At 40.3% G+C, this 27006-nt stretch overlaps 1 protein-coding gene across 1 annotated transcript in view; it reads left to right on the forward strand.

Annotated features, from left to right (window-relative positions):
* Positions 1–27006, forward strand: part of COL12A1 (collagen type XII alpha 1 chain) — a 145971-nt gene that overhangs the window by 111843 nt on the left and 7122 nt on the right. Inside the window, exons 48-59 of the mRNA XM_058176236.1 lie at positions 806–844; positions 949–1087; positions 3272–3314; positions 6008–6085; positions 7521–7607; positions 8826–8879; positions 10206–10301; positions 10791–10844; positions 11291–11344; positions 11709–11762; positions 12966–13028; positions 26909–26944. Coding sequence (XP_058032219.1) covers positions 806–844; positions 949–1087; positions 3272–3314; positions 6008–6085; positions 7521–7607; positions 8826–8879; positions 10206–10301; positions 10791–10844; positions 11291–11344; positions 11709–11762; positions 12966–13028; positions 26909–26944 — 797 coding nt within the window. The remainder of the gene's footprint in view (positions 1–805; positions 845–948; positions 1088–3271; positions 3315–6007; positions 6086–7520; positions 7608–8825; positions 8880–10205; positions 10302–10790; positions 10845–11290; positions 11345–11708; positions 11763–12965; positions 13029–26908; positions 26945–27006) is intronic.

The raw sequence follows: 27006 nt of genomic DNA on the forward strand, positions 1-27006 counted from the left end.
CTATTCTATTCTAAAAAAAGCAATTGTTAATATATAAACCTAACTTCTCTTTTAAAATTTCCTAGTAGTAATTCCTTATCTTGGTGCCTTGAAAACAATCTTGGCTACAAAACTCATATTGTAGAGTTACTATATTGAAGGCTTACCAGATGCTAAACCTAATAGGCTATATTGAAGCAGGATTCTGGTGAGGCCTCAAAACCATGGCTGTTTTTTTAGACCTAACTGCGGCATACACACAAATTGTGCCATATTATTCCTTGCAAAAATCTCTGTTGACTAATTGTATGCTGAGTGATAGGTCCTTTCAATTAATAATGGGGAACAATATAAGTAAGTTAAGAAGATTAAAAAAATGGCCTCCCACCTCGGTAGGAGGTAGGTAAAGCTCGGTAATGGCACCTCCACTATTCAATTTATGCATATCAGATATGCTGGCAACAAGGGAATGCAAATTTGGATACGATGAATCTTCACCTGCTTGCCTGCTGCTTGCACGGCCCACTTTCTAACAGGCCCCAGACCAGGCGACCCCTCAGTTAGATGGCCTAGAGATTGGTATTTGAACATAGATCTTTTAAACATTTTTATTTTGTTTTACTAATCTAGGTGAAATGTTAATTGCTGGTCCAGGTATGATATGCCATATATTAAGTAAATAAATAAATGACTATACTGAAGAAAGCTAAGTTTGGTGGTATTTTTAGTTCTGCATCTATGGAGGACATTTGTTTGCAGGCAGCTGTGTGTTTCTAGTAACAATGCCAGTGCTTATTCATGATGTATCTGTTTCTTTTTCCCCCAGCTTGTCCTCTCATGTACTTAGATGGATACACTTCTCCTGGTAAGAAATAACACATGAATATTCCAGTTTAGTAACGTCTTACTTCACACAGTTTCTAAATCCCATAACTGTTCTTTCTGTTTTCTCTCTGTTCTGACATATAGGCTTCAAAATGCTGGAAGCTTACAATTTAACAGAAAAATATTTTGCTTCAGTACCTGGAGTTTCCTTGCAGTCAGGATCTTTCCCAAGCTACGTATCATACAGGCTTCATAAAAATGCTTTTATTAGCCAGCCCACTGTGTGAGTATATTACTTTTTTTCTTCAAGTCTTTTCTAATTGCAGAATTGACTAGATGGCGGTTATACTGGACATAGAATAGATAGTGCTGAATATTGAATCCTTGTTAACAATAGTGAGAAATAAGAACACAGACTACAAGATACATACAAAGACAGAAATTGTGCATGTATACACCCTTTTGGAATATCTCATGAGCAGGATGAAGTAAAAAAATCAGTATAGGAAATATACCATGTTTTTCAGAGTATAAGATGCACCGGAGTATAAGACGCACCTTAGTTTTTAGGGAGGTTTCCTTGGTTGTGAGCGCTGGGCCTTGGTTTTTTGTTTTTTGTTTTGCTTTTTTTTCTGCCTCTGAAACTCTGTTTCAGAAAAAACTTTTTTTGGCCTCTGAAAGTCTCTGAAATAGAACTTCAGAAAAAAAAAGCCTCTGAAGCTCTGTTTGGGGCTTTTTTCTGAAGCTCCGTTTGGGGTTTTTTGTCTGAAGCTCTGTTTTTGATGCTTTTTTCAGCCTCTGAAACCTCCATTTGAGAAGCTGGGTGGGGCTACATTCTGAGTATAAAACGTACACAGATTTTCACCCTCTTTTTTGGGGGGAAAAGGTGCATCTTATACTCCGAAAAATACAGTATATAAAATAGTATGCAATGCATTAAAATTATTTACAGCCTGGGACTTAAATCCTAAAATATCTGTAATGCTAACTGACACTGGGGAAAAAAGCAATAAGATGGCTAACAGGTACACCTTCTTCAAGATGGCATTTCATAATGAACTGCAACTGAGAAGGCCCTCTGTCTTGTAGCCGCCTGCCTAAGCATTTGGGCAGCATTCTGAGAAAAGGCTTTGAATATTATATGTTTGTTTTGGCATATGCATAGGAAGGAAATATCTCTTTATGTCAGTGTTTCTCAACCCTGGCAACTTTAAGATATGTGGACTTCAACTCCCAGAATTCTCCGGCCAGCACACTTGACGCTTTAATGGCCAACACTAAAACTTAATGATCAGAAATTAATTGGAAACAGCTGTTAAAAGAATTGGTTTCTTATGAAGAAGTAAACCAATCCCATTTGTGACTTTACAGCTCTGTTATGGGATAACTGAATCTTTAGGGCAGTTTTCGATTATAGCACATATAGAAGGTGTATGATTGAGTGTATTTTTCCACTCAAGATCTGAAGGGGACATCTCCAAGCCTTTCTGCTTCTCATCTCTAGTACAATGATGGTGTGATTACTTGCAGAGAAGAGTTCTAATGTTAGTGTCTGATTTACTTGAATTCCCCATTCATAATCTAGGCCATAGGTGTCAAACTCATGGCGGCACGTTGGTGTCATGTGACGTTTTGCGATTTTCCCCCCCATTTGCGGAGGTGGGCATAGCCTGCATGTGACGCATTTGGCCCGTGGGCCACCAGTTTGACACCCCTGGTCTAAGCAAACACCCCCAAAAGCCTTTTCAATAATACCATTTGCATTACAGAAGATCTCAGAGAATAATCTTTGGAGATCTGAGAAGAAACATTGTCAATCTAAATAAAACTGTGTTTGGGCAGTTTTATAAAAGTGTTTATTTCTTCTGATCTTACTATATTTCTCTTTTAATTGCATTCCCAGTGCTGCTGGTCTCTTCCTCCAATGTTTTTCTTGCTGTCATCCTCGATGCACAATTGTTCTCATATAGTTTATCCTTAATCTTAAAATGAAAAATCTTAGTTAATAATCTTTTGTTGATACTATGATCACTGCTGTCCTTCTCACTCTTTTTCCTATTCCAGAAGAAAATTTCACCAGATTTCAGCTTGATGAAATTTTAGCTTTAAATATAATTCCAGTATATTTTCACAATAATTTTCAGTGGGTTTGAAGGAAGACCTGACTTCTAAACGTACTGAATAATATGGAGGATTTAAATTAGCCTTTCTGTCTTTTGCAGGAGAAAAAGTTTAATTCTTTATATATAAAGATGAGCTGCTTTTGAGTCTTTAGATACTCTTTTAGGGGGATGAGTGATCAAACAGGAATCTTGAGTGCTATTTATTAAACAACACACTGACATTCACATAATCTTATTAACCATGACTAAGATTGAATGTTATTTATTAAATTTATATGTCGCCCATTTCACTGTTTTAATCATGTATTTTTTGGTGAGAGGTATGTTTCTGCTTTCTTTAATAGGGATATTCATCCAGATGGATTATCAAAGGCTTACACAATAATATTTTTATAATTCTGATATATATTTTTCTCTAATTTGTCTGCTGCTTAAAGCTGCAGCTCTAAAAATTTGATAGAAAACTTCTCAGTTGTCTGAGTTCAAATAGAGGGTATAGATTTATGCAGACTGTTGGCTTCCATCAAAAGTTCCCTCATATTCTTCAAAATATTCCCACAATATTTGGCTTAGAATAGAAGCAGAATTTCTCTTTTAGTAGCATCAACCTCTGAGTCAGTTGCATGACTCAGTTATAAGAGTCACAAAGTCTTTGGCTGGGAACAATATGTTTATTATTTTAAGTAACTTACATTGCTAATGATAAACATATCAGTCAGTGGCCATGCTTCTTGGGAATTCTGGATACTGTAGTCTTAATAGATTTGGAAGACATAAATAAGATTGGGAAGTCTGACATGCAGGACCTCCACAATAATGATTTTGCTATGTCTCTCTTGTTCTGTACACAACTATTGCTCCCACAAGATCAACAGAAAATCAGTGATAATATATAACAAACAGTATAAAATACTTTGTGGTTCTTAGCTACTTTGGAAATGGTTTTTCCCTACTGCCTTAAAGTGGGATGAAATGCATATTTACAGGGTGTTTCTCCTGTGCTTTTCGGTGTCCCCACTCCCTATATGTAATACTCTTTACCTGTCATTTCATGCATCATACAATCTAGCCCAAAGTATATGCCATGAAATGAAATTTTAATTACTTGCTGGGATTTAGGGTGTACTGTGCTAAATAATTGATTTCTGATATCATGGTGAAAGGAAAGCTTTTGAAATTCTCCTTTTGATAATAGCTGCAGAATTGAAGTTTTCTTTTCAGTCATCCCATTAGCATCTCCCTCTCAGGAGAATTGGCTTTGGAGTAAGGTAGACAGATTGTATACATACGAGCAAGTTTGGAAAAGTGAATGGGTAAGAAAAATTGAGTTTTTGGAGCTCTGAAGATGTGCTCTACATTGCAGTATTAGTTGCAGGTCCAATTTTATTCGATCCAATTCTGTTGACTTCTGTACAAAAAAAAAAATCTTCTCATTATCAAATTCAGTCCTTCACTTAGCCTCAGCAATAGAAAAAATTTTTAACACAGAACAAGATAGTTAATTTTGAAAAAAAAAATCTTCTCATTATCAAATTCAGTTTCAATGTCAAATTATCTATACGCTCTGATAGTCCTGCTATTTTTCCCCAATTTTATTTAAAGCTGCAGCTCTAAAAATTTGATAGAAAACTTCTCAGTTGTCTGAGTTCAAATAGAGGGTATAGATTTATGCAGACTGTTGGCTTCCATCAAAAGTTCCCTCATATTCTTCAAAATATTCCCACAATATTTGGCTTAGAATAGAAGCAGAATTTCTCTTTTAGTAGCATCAACCTCTGAGTCAGTTGCATGACTCAGTTATAAGAGTCACAAAGTCTTTGGCTGGGAACAATATGTTTATTATTTTAAGTAACTTACATTGCTAATGATAAACATATCAGTCAGTGGCCATGCTTCTTGGGAATTCTGGATACTGTAGTCTTAATAGATTTGGAAGACATAAATAAGATTGGGAAGTCTGACATGCAGGACCTCCACAATAATGATTTTGCTATGTCTCTCTTGTTCTGTACACAACTATTGCTCCCACAAGATCAACAGAAAATCAGTGATAATATATAACAAACAGTATAAAATACTTTGTGGTTCTTAGCTACTTTGAAATGGTTTTCCTACTGCCTTAAAGGGGGATGAAATGCATATTTACAGGGTGTTTCTCCTGTGCTTTTCGGTGTCCCCACTCCCTATATGTAATACTCTTTACCTGTCATTTCATGCATCATACAATCTAGCCCAAAGTATATGCCATGAAATGAAATTTTAATTACTTGCTGGGATTTAGGGTGTACTGTGCTAAATAATTGATTTCTGATATCATGGTGAAAGGAAAGCTTTTGAAATTCTCCTTTTGATAATAGCTGCAGAATTGAAGTTTTCTTTTCAGTCATCCCATTAGCATCTCCCTCTCAGGAGAATTGGCTTTGGAGTAAGGTAGACAGATTGTATACATACGAGCAAGTTTGGAAAAGTGAATGGGTAAGAAAAAAAATTGTGTCTAGAATGGAACATGGGAAGGGCTGTTTATTATTTTATATAAATGGCAGAGTTCTTAAAGTTGAAGGTCGGTTATGCATTAATGTCAGTCTTCCCAGATAAACCAGACTGAAAACACAATTATATGAGCTACAATCTACTTTATTGTAAGGCTACATTTACAGAATCTTGCAAATCCGGAAGTACAACTTCCTGCCTACTAGTTTTAACTGCTAGAACCATTAGGGCAGCCCGTTTCTAAATTTTTTTTTTTAACTGTTAAATGTTTGCAGGTCTTTGGCCTCTCATGTCCTATAGTTTTCTAAGAAGCATCTCATCTCCTCTTTCAACAAAGCTATCCATTCATTTGATTACAGTTAATCCAGTTTTATAGGAACCATGTGAAATATCACAGAGACATGAAGAAAACTACTTCGTGACCATTTTCTTAGTTTCCTGTGTTAATGGCATTGATGTGGTAACAGGAATGATACTTTGCTTGCACTGGAAAGAAAGATAATGTTTTATTTTGTTTAAAATCGCATGATTTTGTACTTGAAAATTAATTCAAATATAACTTTAAATACACTTCCATTTCTGCTTTGTAGTTTGACATACAGAGCTTTGACATTGTGTGCAATGCGGTTTGGACCAGCAGGGATAGATGCTGTGACATTCCTTCTAAGGTAAATATATAGGAAATGTTTAGACAGACTCTTCCTATCTTGTAGGAAGAGCCTGAGCTCTTGATATGAGCCTCCAAGAGAAAAGTGTGGGATAACAGCCTTAAAAATCTCTTTTGGGAATAATAAATTATCTATGGGATTCTGAATCATACTGAATGCAGGAATGTAACTTCACCAGAGCATATTCTAAATAGTGCAGTCCAGACAGCCTATTGTAGAAAAAGCAGTTTAGCTGCCTTGTCACATTCCATTCTGTTTTCAGAATCTAGGACTGAATTATTTTTAAAAAATATTAAATATGCCTAGTATTTCTTTACCCTTCATCACAAATTCGACTTACTATTTTTTTTTAAAAAATAAATCTCTTGTGGACTTTGAGGTGGAATCTAGGATAAGGAACAGTGAAACAACCAACTGTAGCTACTGTTAATATAGAATATTAGGCAAAAATCAACCAGCAGCATTTGTGTCAATATGCAACTGGACCATGTTCGTTTTGAAGGAGAGGGAGAATAAATCATCAATGAAGGGCGATGAGTTGGGAAAAACAAACAAGCAGAAGATAACTTAAGGAAATTCTTCACAGAGAAAAGGAAAATAAGTATATAATCTTACTGGAATAATTCATTGATTTTTAACTACAGTGCTTCAGTAGATTTCCACTAAAATAGTAAATTTCTGGAGTCTTTTAGACCTCTGCCTACACCATTTTCTGCTGAAACCAATTTAGGTTAGTTAATGATATAATGATTTTGCTTTATATCCTAAATAAATTTAAATAAATTTAAAGAAATTTAAAGAAATAGAATGGAAGCAGTGATAGCTCTCAGGCTACGACGTGAATTATGTTCTTTTTAATTTATATTAACATCAGATCATAGGAAAGCCACCAGTTAAACCCATAATTATATATCAGCATAATATTGTATAAGTCAATATTTAATTAAGTTGATGTTGAGTGTAAAATAGAAGCATTAAAATAATATTTAGTTATTTTTATATTGAATGAAAATTGAATCTAAATTAAAAGTGTTAATTGATACTGGAGTGAGTAGAATTCAGCCTTAAAATATATTTTGTAGAATAAATCCTAGAACAGGTGAAGAAAGTACAGGGTGCTGTAAACATGTGCAAAGTATGTGTTTCCCCAGTGAAGCAATCAGTTTTTGCTTTTATGTTGTAAACATTAAGACTATTGTTGCTTCTCCCTCCCCCCTCTTATTAATCATCTCCCAAATTAAAATTCCTCTTGGAAACAATTATTTTGATGCTGAATTTTATTATTTTATTAGACCTTGATATCAGATATAATTAGACTTCAATATCAGATATAGTTATAGTATACAGTAAATTATCCACCTGTAAGTTTACAGTTGTTTTCTCTGTCATAAAAAATATCATTTTAAAACTGTTCATATTTTGCTTTAAATTTCAGAGGGATGAAGCAAAATGCCCATCATTGTCAAATGCTTGTACATGTGTACAAACCAGTGTGGGGGCTCCGGGACCTCCAGGACCTGCTGTAAGTAAAAATCAATATATTATGATTGTAAGCCATTTGGATGAGGCTGTGTTTTACTTCTGAAAGCTTCACTGAGTCTGGGTCAGTATCAGTTGAAGACCAGGACACAGATAGCCCTCGACTTATGATGAGACCCGAAGTTTGGACAGACCAAAAAAGGGAACTTAACAACTTTGATCCAAAGTTCTGATGGTTGGACCCCCCTCTGCAATCACATGACTGCACTTAAGGCATTCAGCAATATGGCCATGTTTGTGGCCATTGTCCCATGTCTACTTTTTACAATGGTTTTATCAAAAACAAGTACTCACCTGGTTTTTGGCAAATCTGTGCCATAGTGAACAATGTCCCAATTAACAATCATGACATTTGCCTAACAATCGCCACATTCATTTTACAACTGACATGTTCATTTTACAATCACCAAAAAAATTGTGAAGTTATGACTTAGAATCATAATGGGCAGGCGCCATTACAGTTATAACTTGAGGACTGCCTGTATCATTTTTTGTAGTGGCAAGTAGTTGACTTCAGTTCTAGTTTTGGCACAGTAACAGCAGTCAGCAGCCATGATTTGTCTGCTCATTTCCTAGAATCTCTCTTACTGATATAGTTACATGTCTTGGGCTGTTTAACGACAGTGCACTTCTGTAACACAAACATGGAAAACCTATTACCATCCACCATATACTCTTAGCTCAAATTTGGGAATGAATTCTTCAGGTAATGATGGAAGCCAATGAAATGAGCAAGGAGACTTATAAAGGAAGCATTTCCTAGCTTCTAACTCCATGAAAAGGATGAAACTGATTAAATATGATCGACACAGATCAATATGAATGCCACTTCTAAGGGCTGTTTAAATGAGAGGAAAGAGGCATGCTGCTCAGAGAAAATTACCTCACATATGTAATTTGTAATGTATTAGTGGTTAATAAGAAATATTTAGCAGTTAGTCATTTTAGCCTTTCTCCTTGTTTTATCACCTCTGCCTTCCTGAGGAAATAAAATATGCAGCTTGTAGCCCATAGAGGTTGTTTTTATCTTAAAGGTGGGCAATCTCTTGGGAAATATGCTGGAATATGCTATACGTTTCAGAATGAATAATACGAGGTCCTTCAGAAAATTGTAATAAGATGGGATGTTCTATATATAAAATTTAAAAGTAATGGTCTTTATCTCTTTGTCTTCTGTGTGTGTGTTTTTTCTGGATTTTAGGGAGCTAGAGGTTCCAGTGGTGTAAGAGGTGAAAGGGGTGTAAGTGGACCTGCTGTGAGTATTTATGTATTCAATTTGTATAACTGCCCATCTCAAATCAGTAATCCTTGGCAACACACAATCTTAAAAATTATTAAAATAGTTAAAATGCAGTGCAAAACAGAAATACATATAGAAACTAAAATATATTATAATCCATTAGTGTCAACATAACCAGGAAATGGGGCTCTTCATAGCCTCAGGACCCCAGGCCTGGTCGCTTAGTCAGATTTTCAAGGCCTTCCAAATGGCTAGCAGGGTTGGATCCATCCTAATCTCTGGGGGGAGGGGGGGCTGTTCAGAGAACAGGAGCTGCAGCAGACAAGACACTTTGACTGGTCCCTGCCAGCAAAAATTCATTGGTTGACATGACCTGGAGAATGTCTACCTGAAGTGGACAGGTAGAAACAACTAGAGGAAGATAGTATCTGAGGTAGCCATGGTTCCAACCTATGAAGGCTTTAAAGGTGACAACCAGCACTTGACTTGCACCCAGAAACACACTGGCAACCAATGCAGCTCCCAAAGAAGTGGAGTTCCATATATGCAGGATAGCCAGCGCCATATACAACCAATGCTGCTGCATTCTGTAGCTTCTGAATGCTACTCAAGGACAGCTCCATGTTGAGCATGTTGCATTAGTCTAAATAAGAGATCATGAGGGCATAGGTCACAGTGAACAGAGCCTTCCGATCCAGGAATAGGTACAAGTTGGCACACAGTCTGAAAGTGTACAAAGACTTCTTAGCCATGAATGTCATATACTTATCTAGCAGGAGCAGATTGCCTGCCACTACCCTTAGCAATATAACATTTCTATATGTATTTATATAAGGAATTGGAGACATTTATAACATCTGAGAAGTATAATTAGTTACAGAAATGTTGGGTTGCCCTCCCCATCTTCCCCAGCTATGGTGCTATATCTTTTATTCTGTAAAGGTTTATATACAAATCTGTGTACTTTCCAAGATTTCCTTAGGGATAAAGGCAATATAGACATTTTTAAATATAAGAGCATAAAAGCTAAATAGATGTTTATGGGAACGGCATTATTTGGAAGTGTTAGGAACCCCAATTCAATTATTGCAGATAAATGAAATTTCTTGTATTTTTTTAAGGGAATTTCCCTACACTTGGATTGCTTGGGGTTGCTTACATGAACTAGTACAACACAAAAGGAAAAACTAAAACTGGCAAAACTGCCATCCTTGCTTTTTAAACTAACTCATATTAACAATTGTTTAGTCACTTGTTATCACCGAAGACGTGACTCCATCCTCGTGTAGCTTTTTTGAAAAATTGACAATTTTGGGTTTTTTTTTCTTTTGCTATTTTTAGGGGCCCCCAGGTGCTCGTGGAGATCCAGGCCCTCCAGGCCCTCAAGGGCCACCAGGCCCACAAGGAATAAATGGGCTTTCCATCACAGGAGATCCTGTAAGTAAGAATGCTGTTTAGCCAGGATAAGAGATGAAGTGTAATGTAATAAATGCTTTCTGAGAGTAGTTTGACATACTTTTCCCCAGTATATTCAGATGTATGCTAAGTAAGTCAAGGTGTATTGATGCACCAAACAGATTTCTAAACACTGCAGGATTTGTAGACTGCATTAACATAGGGACATGTTGTGGTGTTTATTTGAGTTTGCATTTGATCTGCTTCTTTGCTTAGAATATGCTCCGCCTTTTCAGGGAAATACGAGAAGGTTAGATATTTCTTTAATGTTTTATTAGGTGGAAATGTTGTGTAATAAACTTATCATGCCTAGTTTTCATGGTGTGAATGAAGGAAAAGCCACGCTACAGGCACAAATGAATTCTTGTTTTCTCTAATGGGTTTTGAGGCTTAAAGATAGCATATCTGTTAATTAGACCCACAATTTCATTTTTTAGAAAATATACAAAGCTTGTTCTTTTTTAATTCTAGGGACGTCAAGGGCCAAAGGGTAACCCTGGAGAACCTGGACTTCCAGGACGATCAGTAAGTTCCTTTGCTATTAATTTTCCATTCTTCCAAAACACACTCTCACTTACCCACCACTTTGCTTAGCAGTGGAAATTCTGATCCCAATTGTGATCGTGTGTCGAGGACTACCTTTAGCTATTACTTAAAAGTGAGTTCTGAATAAGATTTGTAACAGATTTGTAAATAAAGATATATTTACCTTTAAAAGAATTAACAATACAAATAACTAAACAACCAGAGTGTAGGTAAAATGGAATTCTGTACAGCGTGCTGAAAGTATAAATCAAAGTCTACTTGTTTTGCTCCATTTCTTTTGCATGGGGTCAAAATCAGTATCACTGCATCCAAAGAGCCTACTACAGTACAGTGAACTGTAGATTAAAACAAAGTGGCGATATATGTTAAAATTGTGTTGCATCGTTGCAAAACCCTGTCTAATTAATGTTTTCTTTCTTATCTAGGGATCACCAGGCCTAAGTGGCCCTCCTGGCGCAATGGGACCCCCAGGTGACAGAGTGAGTAGTTCTGGTTTATCCTGGGGAATGGTAACTCTACAAAGGCTTTGAACAACATTATAACATTTATAATTCTACATGTCTTCATTTTGTCAAACAACATTAAAACATTAAAATTTTCTAACTAGTATTCAGCATAAATACTAAGTTTCCTAACACCCTTGGTACGTACAGTAGTATATTGTTATTGTAGCTATAGTTACTGGTCCTTTATAATGGGATGTTTAGACATTGTGGTTTTGAATGTTTTTGATACTTTTTACGGGGTGAATGGCCCAAAAACTTTTCTGCATAATTATATTGTCCCTAAAAGCAAAAAAACCAAACAAATCCTAATTCCTAATGTTCATTGTTCTCCAAACAGGGTTTTACAGGAAAAGATGGCCCATCAGGACCAAGAGGTCCCCCAGGACCAGCGGTTAGTGTTGGCTTCATTGTTGGAATGATAATGTAATAGTGGAACTATGATGGATGGTGCTGGTGGGACTTGTGTCTGTTTTGTGTCAGACCGTACTGTCATCATTTGCAGGAACACATGGTATCAAAACAAATTAAATTACAGCTGGCATATTAATTCAGTGCTCTGAGAGTGGATGCTTAATATAACAAAAATGGCTTCAGTGGTTAGAACAACAATGATTAGAACATTGTTTCTCAAGTTTAGCAGTTTAAAGATATGTGGACTTGACTGGCTGGGGAATTCTAGGAATTGAAGTCGACACACCTTAAAACTTGAGAAACACTGGGTTAGAAGAATGTGATGATTTGCAGTATGAAGGTATATTTAAGAAAAGGGGATTACAGGACAGCAAAGTGAGCACTACATGCAGTGATATCAACTGCTGACCTGCTGGAAGTAGGAAAAGAAGAAAAATTGAGTTTTTGGAGCTCTGAAGATGTGCTCTCTACATTGCAGTATTAGTTGCAGGTCCAATTTATTCGATCCAATTCTGTTGACTGCATAATACATCTATATCTTGCTACAACATTCTTTAATAAAATGTACAATCTCATTTTCCCTTTGCACTTCTCTCACCTTCCTATAAATATCAAATTTTTAACAAGTTGTATTGTCAAAAGATAAGCCTTAATGATTTTAAGTTGATTGTTTTTTCCCCCCCATGAAAACCTGGTTGCTCTTTTTTTAAATCACGTTTTTATTGATAGAAAAAGACCAAGATTAAATCTTTAATAATATAGTAAGTGAAGCCTCATTCTAATGGACTACTTGGGAAAAGGGCATGTCAGTTTCTCCTCCATTAAATATGAAAGTATGGTATTGAGGCAATTGACATAATTTGCATAATGACATCATCATGTAAACAATATAAATTGTAGCTGTAAGAAAATCAAGTAAAATTAGTGTAAATGTAACTGCTTTATCCAGATAACCTCAGGTGGGTCAAGCAGTTAACATCTACATTAATTTTGCTTGATTTATTACATTTACCTGTCCATTATTTCAAGGAAGTTGTCAGACAGAAATTTGGTCCACACAGTTTGCTCAATTTCTGAGTATATGTTTCATTTCAGATATATACCTTGAACAAACACATAAATAAAATTCCTCAAGACTATTATTTTCCTTTTCTGTATATCTTTTCAATCTACTTGTTCACAGGGTGCCCCAGGAGTGCCTGGAGTTGCTGGTCCATCTGGGAAACCTGGTGATCGTGGTTCACCGGTAAGAGAATCCGTCACTTGCATTTACTGCATCTTTTGTGAAAAGCCCTTTTACTTTAGCAGTAGGAAATGGTACATCGTACAATGGCCATCATTGATGGCAAGTCACTTTTTATCATTCATGCTTTTTGCAGCATGAAAGTCAGGTCTGGAAATTGTGGTTGTAGGGTTTTTTTCCACTTTTGAGAAAAGTACTCCGATTGAACACGCCAAGGTTTATATTTCTCTACTACATAAACATCCCAGAGATAATTACTTAGTGGGATTACTATTTGCTATTTTTAAAATTCAGTCAAGTGTGATATACTGCCTGTGGTGGTTTTTTTAATGTAGCATTTTGAGAACGTTTAAGCTTGAAAATACTTGAATGAAGGTTCCCAATCTTCTGTTGATAGCATCGAATTTGAAGCTGTCTTAGGGATTAAGTAGGATCAAAAGTTGGCCTTAATAGCAATCGATGGAGCTCCTTTGACAGATGCATCCAAGAATGTAATGGGAAAACATTTGGCATCAGATGTCTATGGAGATTCTCAGTCATACAGGTCAAGTATCCAAAGGTACTTTTGCAAAACGCAACTGGACTTCCTTTGTTTTTTTCTTGAAGATGTTTTACATCAGTTCAGAACTGAAGAATCTTCTTGGATGATAAATGAAACATTTTCAAGGAAAAACAAAGAAAGTCCAGCTGCCTTTTGAAAAAGCACCTTTGGGGTATTTGGCATCAGAATACTCTGCAGTTGCTGGCCAGCGATCATGGATATGCAACAACATCCATCTCTTTATCTTTGTTGCTATCAGTATCCTTGAAGAAGTATAGACTGTTCAGATGAAGAGTTCTATGTCTGATTCTGCTAACTACATACCATAAATATGGTGTTGGTTTTGTATTATTTTTCCTCTTCGTTGAAAGGCTTTGCAACTCATGGCTGTAGGAACTGTGATCATAAGAATATTCAGTCATATCCGGTGGTGCAGTGCTTAGAATGCAGTATTCTAACCACTGTAGCAAACTCTGCCCTCAGCCAGGAGTTCAGTCTTGATGGGGCTCAAGGTTGATTCAGCCTTCCATCCTTCGGAGATCAATAAAACGAGAACCCAGATTGTTGGGGGCAATATGCTGGCATTGTAAACCACCCAGAGAATGCTATAAAGCACTACGGGGCAATAAATACATCTAAGTACTATTGCTACATCTCTAGAGTAAACGAGTCAGACTAGCATACACCATGATTTGAGTTGGTCTGAATTGTAATCTGCTTCTGTCTCTAAGAGCAGCCCGATCTGAAGGCATAAGGAAGCTAGTCTTTCTCAAGGAAGGGAAGCATGATCAGTTCTGTTATTATTGTAAATTTCCAAGTGCTATAAAGAAGCGAAGTAGCAGAGGCCAGTTTAGTGTTGGCAGTATTAACTTGGGTGTAATTCTACAGATCATTTAAATTAAGAGTGTGTAACCTGAGAGCCCAAACTTATTTTTGTGATCCTTAAAATCACCTCTGGCTACGGTTGCGAAAAAATTAGCAGGGCAGCTTTCTGCTTTTAGGAAGTGGGAAACATAGAACATATAGTGTCAAATAGATTGAACATAACCTTTAAAAAAAGGCAAAACTCTCTCATACACCCCTCTCAAAGAAAACAAAAAACAGAAAGTCAAGGCAAATCTCCCCTTACCAGGAATTTTTACTTAGCTTGCATTCAGTCTCTAGCCTTGACTGAATGTTATTTTTTGTTCTACTTTTATATAAGGTGAATCTATAACATGATTTGAGAGCATATAATAATTGCCCCATTCTCTATATGCTTGACATCACATTCACCGTTTCTCACGTTTATAGATCTGCTCCCAGCAGGAACTCTGGCACGTAGAGTCTGTGCAGATGTTTGGTTAGACTTATGAGGCAGATAGGATTTCAGTCCTGACATTTGTGCTATCAAAAAATGCCAGAAGGGCAGCCTAAGACCATATGTGTGAGTAGTCAGCCAGATGTAGCCTGCAGAGATCTAAAGGTCATATAAGCTTCTCTGTAGTTGTATGGCCCAGTTCCAGAGTAGCACTTTATTCAATCATACACCATTTCTTTTGATAATTTCAGACTTTCATTGTATCTTTGTAGAACCAGTCAAACAAAGAACTAAAGTATATAGTTTAGACCAAGGATGAGATGAGGATCTCATGATCATGTGTAGTAAATTCCAACCAGAGCATGTTGTAAGATTAATTCTAGACACTCATGCTAGTACACAGAATATATCTTATAGCAGAGGTCTCCAACCTCGGCAACTTTAAGACCTGCGGACTCCAACTCCCAGAATTCCTCAGCAAGCTGGCTGAGGAATTCTGGGAGTTGGAGTCCGCAGGTCTTAAAGTTGCCGAGGTTGGAGACCCCAGTCTTATAGTAACAGTCACAGATTTGGAAGGGACTTTGGAGGTCATCAAGTCCAACCCCTGGTCATGCACTAGGGATTTGAACCGCCGAACTGCCAACCTTTCTGATTGACAAGCTCAGTGTCTTAGCCGCTGAGCCACCTAGCCAGCCTTCTTAAGTAAATTAGATGCTACCATAGTAATTCAGTGCATCTTGGGAACATTATCTGATCTTTCTAAATTGGTGCCAAGCAAATAATCCAAAATGGTGCAGATTTTCAACTATTAATGTTGATGTATTAATGTACATTAATGTACAATGGGCATTACAGAGACCTGGTTGGGCCCAGAAGGGGGTGTACCACTGGTCGAACTGTGCCCTCCGGGATTCCGAGCATTCCATCAACCGAGGGCCCAGGGTAGGGGTGGAGGGGTGGCGGTTGTGATTAGGGAAGGTCTGGAGCCGAGAGAGTCCACTGTGCCTCAGACAGCCGGTTGTGAATCCCTCCTTGTGAAGTGGGGCCATAGGAATCAGATGGGTCTGTCGATCGCGTACCTGGCTCCTTGCTGCATGACTACAGCCCTGCCTGAGCTACTGGAGGTGCTTGCCGGAGTGGCGGTTGAGATTCCCAGACTTTTGGTCATGGGGGATTTCAACTTGCCATCGGCCGGCTTGTCATCGACGGTGGTCCAGGAGTTCCAGGCTTCCATGACGGCCTTGGACCTGATTCAAGTAACTGATGGCCCTACACACATAGGGGGGTCCACACTGGACTTGATTTATATCTCTGGACAGTGGTTTAATGATCTGGTATTAGGAGATTTAGTGACGGTACCTGTGTCATGGTCAGATCATTTTCTCCTCTGCCTAGACTTCCAGACCGCCGCTCACCACCGCAGGGAGACGGAACCAATGCGTTGGTTCCGCCCCAGGCGCCTGATGGACCCCGAGAGGTTCCTGACGGAGCTTGGGCCGTTCCCTGAGGATCTTGCCCACGGCATGACTGAAGAACTAGTTGCGGCCTGGGAACAGGCCGCAGCTGGGGCTTTGGACCGTGTCGTGCCTTTGCGGCCTCTGACCCGGCACAGATCTCAATTGGCTCCTTGTTCTCTGAGGAGCTGAGAGAGATGAAACGCCAGAGAAGACGCCTAGAGAGTACTTGGAGGTCCAGCCGTTCCGAGGCTGATCGGACACTAGTTAGGTCTTTTTCAAAGACCTACCTAGTGGCACTGAGGGAGGCGAAATGTTCCTAGTGGTTATCTATACGATAAAATCGCTCAGCTCCGGGATAGTTTGGACCAAAATTGCGATGATCCAGGTGAGATGACGGAGATGCGTCTTGTCAATGTTGTTTGGGATGAGTTTGATTCTGTGGCTCTCGAGGACATGGACAGGTTACTGGGGAGGTTACATGCCACTACATGTTTACTGGACCCGTGTCCCTCCTGGCTGGTGCTGGCCACTCAGGAGGTGACATGAGGCTGGCTCCGGGAAATTATAAATGCTTCATTGTTGGAAGGGGTTTTCCCTACCGCCTTGAAAGAGGCGGTGGTGAGACCCCTCCTCAAGAAGCCTTCCCTGGATCCAGCTATTTTGGGTAATTATCGTCAAGTCTCCAATCTTCGCTTTGTGGCGAAGGTTGTAGAGAGTGTGGTGGCATGGCAGCTTCCCCGGTACCTGGATGAAGCCGTCTATCTAGACCCATTCCAGTCCGGCTTCCGGTTCGGATATAGCACGGAGATAGCTTTGGTCGCATTGGTGGATGACCTCTGGAGGGCCAGGGATAGGGGTTGTTCCTCTGCCCTGGTCCTGTTAGATCTCTCAGCGGCTTTTGATACCATCGACCATAGTATCCTGCTGCACCGGTTGGAGAGTTTGGGAGTGGGAGGCACCGTTTATCGGTGGTTCTCCTCCTATCTCTCTGACCAGTCGCAGACGGTGTTGACAGGGGGGCAGAGATCGACCGCGAGGTGCCTTACTTGTGGGGTGCCTCAGGGGTCGATTCTCTCGCCTCTCCTGTTCAACATCTATATGAAGCCATTGGGTGAGGTCATCAGTGGCTTTGGGGTGAGTTATCAGCTGTACGCTGATGATACTCAGCTGTACTTTTCCACCCCGGACCACCCCAACGAAGCTATCGAAGTGCTGTCCCGGTGCCTGGAAGCCGTACGGGTCTGGATGGGGAGAAACAGACTCAAGCTCAATCCCTCCAAGACGGAGTGGCTGTGGATGCTGGCACCCCGGTACAGTCAGCTGCAACCGCAGCTGACTGTTGGGGGCAAGTCATTGGCCCCAACCGAAAGGGTGCGCAACTTGGGAGTTCTCGTTTGAACGGTTGTCATTTGAAGACCATTTAGCGGCCATCTCCAGGAGAGCTTTTTACCAGGTTTGCCTGGTTCGCCAGTTGCGCCCCTTTCTTGACCGGGATGCCTTATGCACGGTCACTCACGCTCTTGTCACTTCCCGTCTGGATTGTTGCAATGCTCTCTACATGGGGCTACCCCTGAAGTGCACTCGGAGGCTTCAGTTAGTCCAGAATGCAGCTGCGCTGGTGATTGCGGGAGCCACACGTGGCTCCCGTGTAACACCGCTCCTGCGCAGTCTGCACTGGCTACCTGTGGTCTTTTGGGTGCGCTTCAAGGTGTTGGTTACCACCTTTAAAGCGCTCCATGGCTTAGGGCCCGGGTACTTACGGGACCGCCTGCTGTTACCTTATGCCTCCCACCGACCCATACGCTCCCACAGAGAGGGTCTTCTCAGGGTGCCGTCCGCCAAGCAATGTCGGCTGGCGGCCCCCAGGGGAAGGGCCTTCTCTGTTGGAACACCTACCCTCTGGAACGAACTTCCCCCTGGTTTGCGTCAATTACCTGACCTTCGGACCTTTCGCTGTGAATTGAAAACGCACTTGTTTATCCAAGTGGGACTGGCTTAATTTTTTAAAAAAATTTTGAATTTTAAGAATTTTAATTGGGGTATTTTAATTATGGGTCAAATTTGACGGTTTAAAATTTCTCGGCCACTAATATAATATGTTATTTTAATTGTTGTTTTAATCTGTATATTGTATTGTTTTAAATCTGGCTGTACACCGCCCTGAGTCCTTCGGGAGAAGGGTGGCATAAAAATCTAAATAATAAAATAAAATAAAATATAACACCTACTCTGTTAAAACAGCAAAATGCTAATAGGTACAAAAAATAGGCAAAGCTATTTAATTTCTGTTTAACTTGTCTTCGATATGAATATGTGAAAGTGCAAGATGAAGTTTGAATTTCATAGAAACATGGATTAGGGAATTCCTATTTATGTTGAATGAATTTAAACCTCCAATTGACCTATATCCTAGGGTCAGGGTTAGAATTGAAAACAATGAGGCAATTGGCAGAAATCACCTTGAGTTTGTAAAAAGTATGTCTTGCTAGACAGTGTCCTAAGCTTTAGCACTTAGCTCTTTATTCTTCAGCATTTTTATTAATGACCTGGATAAAGTGATGGAGGCAACAATTATCAAATTAATAACTAATACAAACTTGAGTGGACTACCTAATAACCTAAAGAAAAAAAATGAAGTTGAAAAAAATATGTATAAATGATAGAAAAAATACTTAGGAAAACATAATGAAATTTAACAAAAATAAATGTGGAGAAATAGGATAGGGGTTAACAGCTATAAATAAAGGTAAAAGTTTCCTCTGTCCAGTCATGACTGATTCTGTGGAGCAATGCTCATCTCTGTTTCTTAGCGGAGGGAGCCAGCATTGTCCGAAGATGCTTCTGTGGTCATGTGACCAGCATGACTATACGCTGAGGCACACGGAACACTGAAGTGGTACCTATTTATCTACTTCTGTTTGCATGCTTTCAAACTGCTAAATGTCTATGGAGATTCTCAGTCATCCAGTTCATGGTTGACTCAAAGGTGCTTTGTTTTTTCCCCAAGAGGCAATTGGACTTTCTTGTGTTATTTTTTAAAGACATTTTGCTTCTCATCCAAGAAGCTTCTTCAGTTCTGACTGGATGGTGAGGAAGTTTCGAATGCCAGGAACTGGGGCAAAGAATGGGAGCTCACCATGTGGTGCGGCGCTTGGGTCTCAAATTTGGTCTGTCAGCTTTCCAGCTGACAAGCTCAACATTTTTAATTGCTGAGCCATTGTGCCCCAGTTATAATTTTTTTTAAAATATTTTCAAAATCCAGATAAAGCCTTCGGAAGAATTATTTAAATCAATCCTTTTTAAACCTAGGAGATCTCTGTTTCTAATTTGTGCCTTCAGATTTTAATATTCATTTAAAAAAAATATTGGCTACGTTGAATATTTGCACAAGTATAAAAGCTGGAGCGTAAATCCATAAATAAGTGAACTGTAGTAAATCTGTTTCAGATATTTAGATTTGAGAATGATTCATGAATACACAACAGACAAAGGAAGGAATTAAACAAATCCCTAAGTGGATCCATAGGAATACTTTTGAGACAAGTTGTTCTTTATCTTAATAGAGTTGGGAAGAGCGATCTAGGTCATCAGGACCAAAATCTCTTGTGCCAGTGAAGGAATTCAAATTAAAACAACCCTGACCTATTGTTCTCTATCCTCTGCTCGAAAATATGTGGTAAAATGGAACCACCCAATCCTAGATAATCAATTTCATATCAAATTGTTATTTTCTTTGCACAACATACAACCAGCATATGGCTTCCTGTTGTTTAAAATCAATAGTTCCCAACCAGTAAACTCCATAAGAGTATCATAGGTGTTGTTACCAGGGTTGTTGTTGTTTTTTGGCATTCTCAGTTAACATCATATGAGACTATGGCTTTCTTCCCGTATCTGTCTTGGGATTTTAAACATTAAAATTAAATTCATTTAATTTGAGAGTCAGATGCCATCTAAATGAATTCTATATCTATCATGTGTACAAATACTGCATTGTCAGCCCCTGGTTTAGCGTATTTGTCCAAATAAAGGAAAAGATGAAGAACCATTGTTTAAGATTATTGTTGTATGACCTGCATTCAGAAAAAAGAAAAAAATCAACAGGTCATGACTTTATTCTGTATAATAAGTCTTTAAATTATTTGAACGGTGCTTTAATTTCCCCCTCAGTGTTGTCTTTTTGGGTTATTTTATTTTTCTTTTGGGGAGATGGATTCTGCTATTGCTGTGGCTTCCTAAGGTTACCTTGTCATAGGTCTATGAGGATATGCTTTTTTTGTTTTCAGTCCATGTTGCTGTTGTTGCTTCATTCTAAATCAAGGGTCTCCAACCTTGGTCCCTTTAAGACTTATGGACTTCAACTTCCAGAGTCCCTCAGCCAGCAAAGCTTTGCTGGCTGAGGGACTCTGGGAGTTGAAGTCCACAAGTCTTAAAGGGACCAAGGTAGGAGAACCCTGTTCTAAATAGCCTGGCAGTAACAAAGAATTATGAAACAGAGGCAGATGTGCTCTCTGAACCTTACATTCACAGCCAGACTGAAGAATATAAAAGGGTATTTTGAGTCAGGATGCCTGGTGCTGAAGTCCCTATATTTGAAATTATCTCTAGTGTAAATGTTATACTTTTGTTCATGATCTCAGTGACATATTTTATAAATACTGACATTGTATTTAATTGGATACAGTTATGTCCTGCTCCTGACGGAATATTTTTGGTGTATCATTGAGCAGCTTGAAAACACATTGAGAAGTTTTGAAAGAAATCAACTAGTAGCAGATCTAGCGGTGTCTTTTGCTGGGCTGATGAAAAAGTATTAAGTGACACATTTCAGGGAGACATTTGCAAGAATATTTAATATTCAAAGTAGGACAATAACATTGGTTAAAGAAGAGAGGCAGTCAATTTTGGAATGGGGGAGGTATTTTCCATTTGCTAATAAAGGAATACAATTTATTCAGTTATGTTAAATTCTGAAAAGATTGTATTAATTGTTATACATACAAACTTCCTACAGATTGATATTTGTACATTTGTGTGTATCCCCAGAATACTGTTGCTGAATGTCCATAGTACAAAGTCAATCACTCTGACAACTTTGCTCTAACCAACTCCTTCAATGTTGCTTTTAATAAATGAAACAGGTCCAGGTTTCAGCAGAGACAGCACCACACTAAACTTAGTTTGGAAACTAAGCAGGACTGGCCCTGGCTAATACTTGGATGAGGGACAATCTGGAAATTCCAGGAGTGTAGCTTAGATAGATAAGTTGCAAAATAATCAAGGAAGAAGACAGAGGGAAGCCATATGCATATTTTTCCCAAGGGGTACATGTCTGAAGACAAGCTTGACTTTGAAAGAGTGTTTATTTTTTAACAGTTAGGGGACTCCTTATTCCAGGGAAAAACAAGTTTATTTATTTATTTATTTATTTATTTCGATTTTTATACCGCCCTTCTCCCGAAAGACTCAGGGCGGTGTACAGCCAAGTAAAAATACTATATAAACATTAAAAGAAATTAAAAAAACATATTATAATGTGGCCGAAGTAATTTAAACAATTTAAAATCTTAAAATATAAATAACCCCAATAAAATTTCAATCCAGTCCCGCTTGAATAAATAGGTGCGTTTTCAGCTCACGGCGAAAAGTCCGAAGATCAGGCACTTGACGTAAACCAGGGGGAAGTTCATTCCAAAGCGTAGGAGCTCCAACAGAGAAGGCCCTTCCCCTGGGGGCCGCCAGCCAACATTGCTTGGCGGACAGCACCCTGAGAAGGCCCTCTCTGTGTGAGCGTATGGGTCGGTGGGAGGCATAAGGTAACAGCAGGCGGTCCCGTAAGTACCCGGGTCCTAAGCCATGGAGCGCTTTAAAGGTGGTAACCAGAATCTTGAAGCGCACCCGAAAGACCACAGGAAGCCAGTGCAAACTACGCAGGATTGGTGTTACATGGGAGCAACGAGTTGCTCCCACTATTACCCGCGCAGCTGCATTCTGGACTAACTGCAGCCTCCGGGTGCACTTCAAGGGCAGCCCCATGTAGAGAGCATTGCAATAGTCCAAGCGGGAAGTGACAAGGGCATGAGTGACCGTGCATAAGGCATCCCGGTCAAGAAAGGGGCGCAACTGGTGCACCAAGCGTACTTGGTGGAAGGCCCTCTTGGAGACGGCCGCCAAATGATCGTCAAACGACAGTCGCCCATCCAAGAGGACACCCAAGTTGCGCACCCTCTCCATTGGGGCTAATAACCGCTTCACAGCCAGCTGTGGCTGCAGCTGACTGTGCCGGGGTGCCGGCATCCACAGCCACTCCGTCTTGGAGGGATTGAGCTTGAGTCTGTTTCTCCCCATCCAGACCCGTACGGCTTCCAGACACCGGGACAGCACTTCGACAGCTTCGTTGGGGTGGTCCGGGGTGGAAAAGTACAGCTGAGTATCATCAGCGTACAGATGATAACTCACCCCGAAACCACTGATGACCTCACCCAGCGGCTTCATGTAGATGTTGAACAGGAGGGGCGAGAGAATCGACCCCTGAGGCACCCCACAAGTAAGGTGTCTCGCGGTCGACCTCTGCCCCCCTGTCAACACCGTCTGCGACCGGTCGGAGAGATAGGAGGAGAACCACCGATAAACGGTGCCTCCCACTCCCAACCCCTCCAACCGGTGCAGCAGGATACCATGGTCGATGGTATCAAACGCCGCTGAGAGATCTAATAGGACCAGGGCAGAGGAACAACCCCTATCCCTGGCCCTCCAGAGGTCATCCACCAACGCGACCAAAGCTGTCTCCGTACTGTGACCGGACCGGAAGCCGGACTGGAACGGGTCTAGATAGATGGCTTCATCCAGGTACCGGGGAAGCTGCCATGCAACCACACTCTCTACAACCTTCGCCACAAAGCGAAGGTTGGAGACTGGACGGTAATTTCCCAAAATAGCTGGGTCCAGGGAAGGCTTCTTGAGGAGGGGTCTCACCACCGCCTCTTTCAAAGCAGCGGGGAAAACCCCTTCCATCAACGAAGCATTTATAATTCCATGGAGCCAGCCTCGTGTCACTTCCTGAGTAGCCAGCAACAGCCAGGAAGGACACGGGTCCAGTAAACATGTGGTCGCATGTAGCCTCCCCAGTAACCTGTCCACGTCCTCGGGAGCCACAGTCTCAAACTCATCCCAAACAACCTCAACAAGACGTGCCTCTGCCATCCCACTTGGATCATCGCAATTTTGGTCTAAACTATCCCGAAGCTGAACGATTTTATCGTATAGATAACCATTAAACTCCTCAGCACGTCCCTGTAGGGGGTCATCCCGCCCCTCCTGATGAAGGAGGGAGCGAGTCACCCGGAAGAGGGCGGCCGGGCGGTTATCTGCCGATGCAATGAGGGTGGAAACGTAAGAACGTTTCGCCTCCCTCATTGCCACTAGGTAGGTCTTAGTAAAAGATCTCACTAGTGTCCGATCAGCCTCGGAACAGCTAGACCTCCAGGTACTCTCTAGGCGTCTTCTCTGGCGTTTCATCTCCCTCAGCTCCTCAGAGAACCAAGGAGCCAAGTGAGATCTACGCTGGGTCAGAGGCCGCAAAGGCACGACACGGTCCAAAGCCCCAGCCGCGGCCCGCTCCCAGGCCGCAACTAGTTCCTTCAGTCGTGCCGTGGGCAAGATCCTCAGGGAACGGCCCAAGCTCCGTCCGGAACCTCTCAGGGTCCATCAGGCGCCTGGGACGGAACCAACGCATTGGCTCCGTCTCCCTGCGGTAGTGAGCGGCGGTCCGAAAGTCCAGGCGAAGGAGAAAATGATCCGACCATGACACCGATTCCGTCACTAAATCACCTAATACCAGATCATTAATCCACTGTCCAGAGATAAAAATCAGATCTAGTGTGCCTCCCCCCATGTGTGTAGGGCCATCAATTACTTGAATCAGGTCCATGGCCGTCATGGAAGCCAGGAACTCCTGAGCTACCGTTGATGACAAGCCGGCCGATGGCAAGTTGAAATCCCCCATGACCAAAAGTCTGGGAGTCTCAACTGCCACCCCGGCCAGCACCTCCAGCAGCTCAGGCAGGGCTGTAGTCACGCAGCAAGGAGCCAGGTACGCGATCAACAGGCCCATCTGATTCCTATGGCCCCACTTCACAAGGAGGGATTCACAACCAGCTATCTGAGGCACAGTGGACTCCCTCGGCTCTAAACTTTCTTTAATCACAACCGCCACCCTCCTACCCCTACCTTGGGCCCTCGGCTGATGAAATGCATGGAAACCCGGAGGGCACAGTTCAACCAGGGGAACACCCCCCTCTGTGCCCAACCAGGTCTCCGTAATGCCCGTAAAGTCCGCGGACTCCCTCTGTATAAGATCGTAAATCAAGGGAGCCTTATTTACCACGGACCGGGCATTGCACAGCATCAGCCGAAGACCCAAGCTCTGAGGATCTTGGCCATCCGGGGAACGAGTAAGGACTGAGGGGCCGGAGCACGTGATCACTTTTAAACATCGAGCACGTGCTCCCAGGGAACGATACGACCCCTTGCCTCTGCCATATCTGCCTCTCCCACTTACCGTACAGATGGAATAACACTCTACGCTCTGAACATCCCCCTCCCCCCCTGTCTTCGGACCCGATGAAATGAAGCCGTGAGCACGCACTGGGACTGGACATACCCTCCCCCACCCCAGTGGGTTTTCCCCACCCATCTCGACCCTCCCCTCCCCCTTAAGATCCCCATTAAAACTCCCCTTAAAAAATCTATTAAAACAACTAATTAAAAAGCCCCTAAGCCTCCTATTTTTAGCATGTCCAAGTTACTTGGACAAATCATTATGATATTTCATCAGGTAGCTAGATTGTTTCTTCTTCATTTCATTTTAATTAAAAATGAGGAAGCATTAATTGGAAAAAAGCCCAGTGCTCAATTTTGCATTTGAAAAATATTATATCCATTTATTATACAGAAACTGAACATTAACTGTATACAGATCTATCATGTTTTCTCATTGAGAACTGACATTCATAGAGATAGGAATACACCACAGAAAAAAATATTGAAGGCATGTCTCAGAGGAGAAATAGAAATACTAATGTAATTCAGTATGTCTTTTTTTTCCCCAAATCACTCTTATGGATGACTCTAAACAGATCCGTTTTAGATGATAAAGTTGAAAGTTACACACTTAAAAAGCTGCTTAATCATTACTTTAGCATTAATTATAGATAACATTGTTTTGTTGTCAAGGCAGAATGGAATATATTTTATTTTAAAAAATCTCTCTTGGAAATAGAGATAGAGCATAGCTCAATGGTCATATAACTGCTTTGATTACAAAAGCTTCAGCATTTTGAGGAAGGAAACAGGAGAGACCAATGTCTAAAATCTTGGAAGACACAGCCAATGCTCTTGAACTATTTTGATTAATGTTTCATGTGGTAGATAGTTTCCCATATTCCTAAAACACATGAGACCAATTGCTGTATTCACATCACATTAGAATTTAAAAGCTGTAAATATATATATGGACAGTGCTGCTATAAAGCATTTTATCTATTAAAAATGCAAATATGAAGATCAAGAAACAATATTTGAAACAGTTCATGAATGCAGAGCAAACCAGAATGATTTGCAGATCAAAGTGTTCTGAATGGCTTACTTGAATGGCTTACTTGAATGGCTTACTTGAATGGCTTTGCCTTACTATTTCTTACTTCTTTTTTGTGTATTGCGTCATGTTGCTTACCACAAAAGGAAATAGAGTGAAGGGTATGTATTTTTAAAAAAGAAATCAGAATTTAAATACGTGATCAAATAAATTTCTAAATGAGTGAAACAGCTGTTATTGGATGATCTGTGTTTGAAAAGAAACATATGTTTTGGCTGTTTGGGTCCATTCATGGATGGAATGGGGTTATGTTTTCTGTATAGAATGAAGCCTGATTGCTCTGCCAGAAAAGGTATAGTGGGGAACAGAGGGAAGCAGCCAAGTCCATAGGTGGTAGGGAAGGAAGAAGGAAAGCTGCTGGAAAAAGAGGATGAAGCAGTCATGAACCTTCACAATCCTTGTCAGTCACTCAGCTTCATCCTGTATATTATTTATGCTGTGTATGAATAATGCTCCAGGATATTCATATGTTCTACACAGTGCTGCATAATGAGATCGAGGCATGCTGAATTGATGGAAAAGGATGTCTACTGGTTCAGCATTTTACTATTTCAAACAGCTCTGTCCTATATAATTGCAAGGGGGAAAATTCTGCAAGGGGTTGCCAGGGGTTCTGATATTTAAAAATCTAGAAAACATTCAATTGTGGCATACTGCTTTCAGTCTAGGAAAATGCAGACCAGTAGTCCAATCTGCTCAATATTTAACCACATTGGTTTTTCTGCAGATGAGGCCTGAGTCTAAAATTTATGGGGCTCTTTATATAACCCTCCCTCCCCCCAATTCCCTGAGAGTTACTCATCTGATGCAGAAACATCCACTATGAATATTTTTTTTTTGTTCTTTTGGGTTTTTGCTACCTGTGTCATTTATTTGTGCTTCACAATGCCATCCTGTGATAACATTTTGCTTGAATATAATTTGTTACAGGGGCCAATTGGATTGAAAGGTGAAAAAGGTGACCGAGTAAGTGCAGCTTTAAAATAAATTCACATACATTTTTTAAAACTCTGACTACGGTGAGAAAT

This window comes from Ahaetulla prasina, chromosome 1 (genome assembly GCF_028640845.1).
Source record: "Ahaetulla prasina isolate Xishuangbanna chromosome 1, ASM2864084v1, whole genome shotgun sequence".
Classification (NCBI taxonomy): domain Eukaryota; kingdom Metazoa; phylum Chordata; class Lepidosauria; order Squamata; family Colubridae; genus Ahaetulla; species Ahaetulla prasina.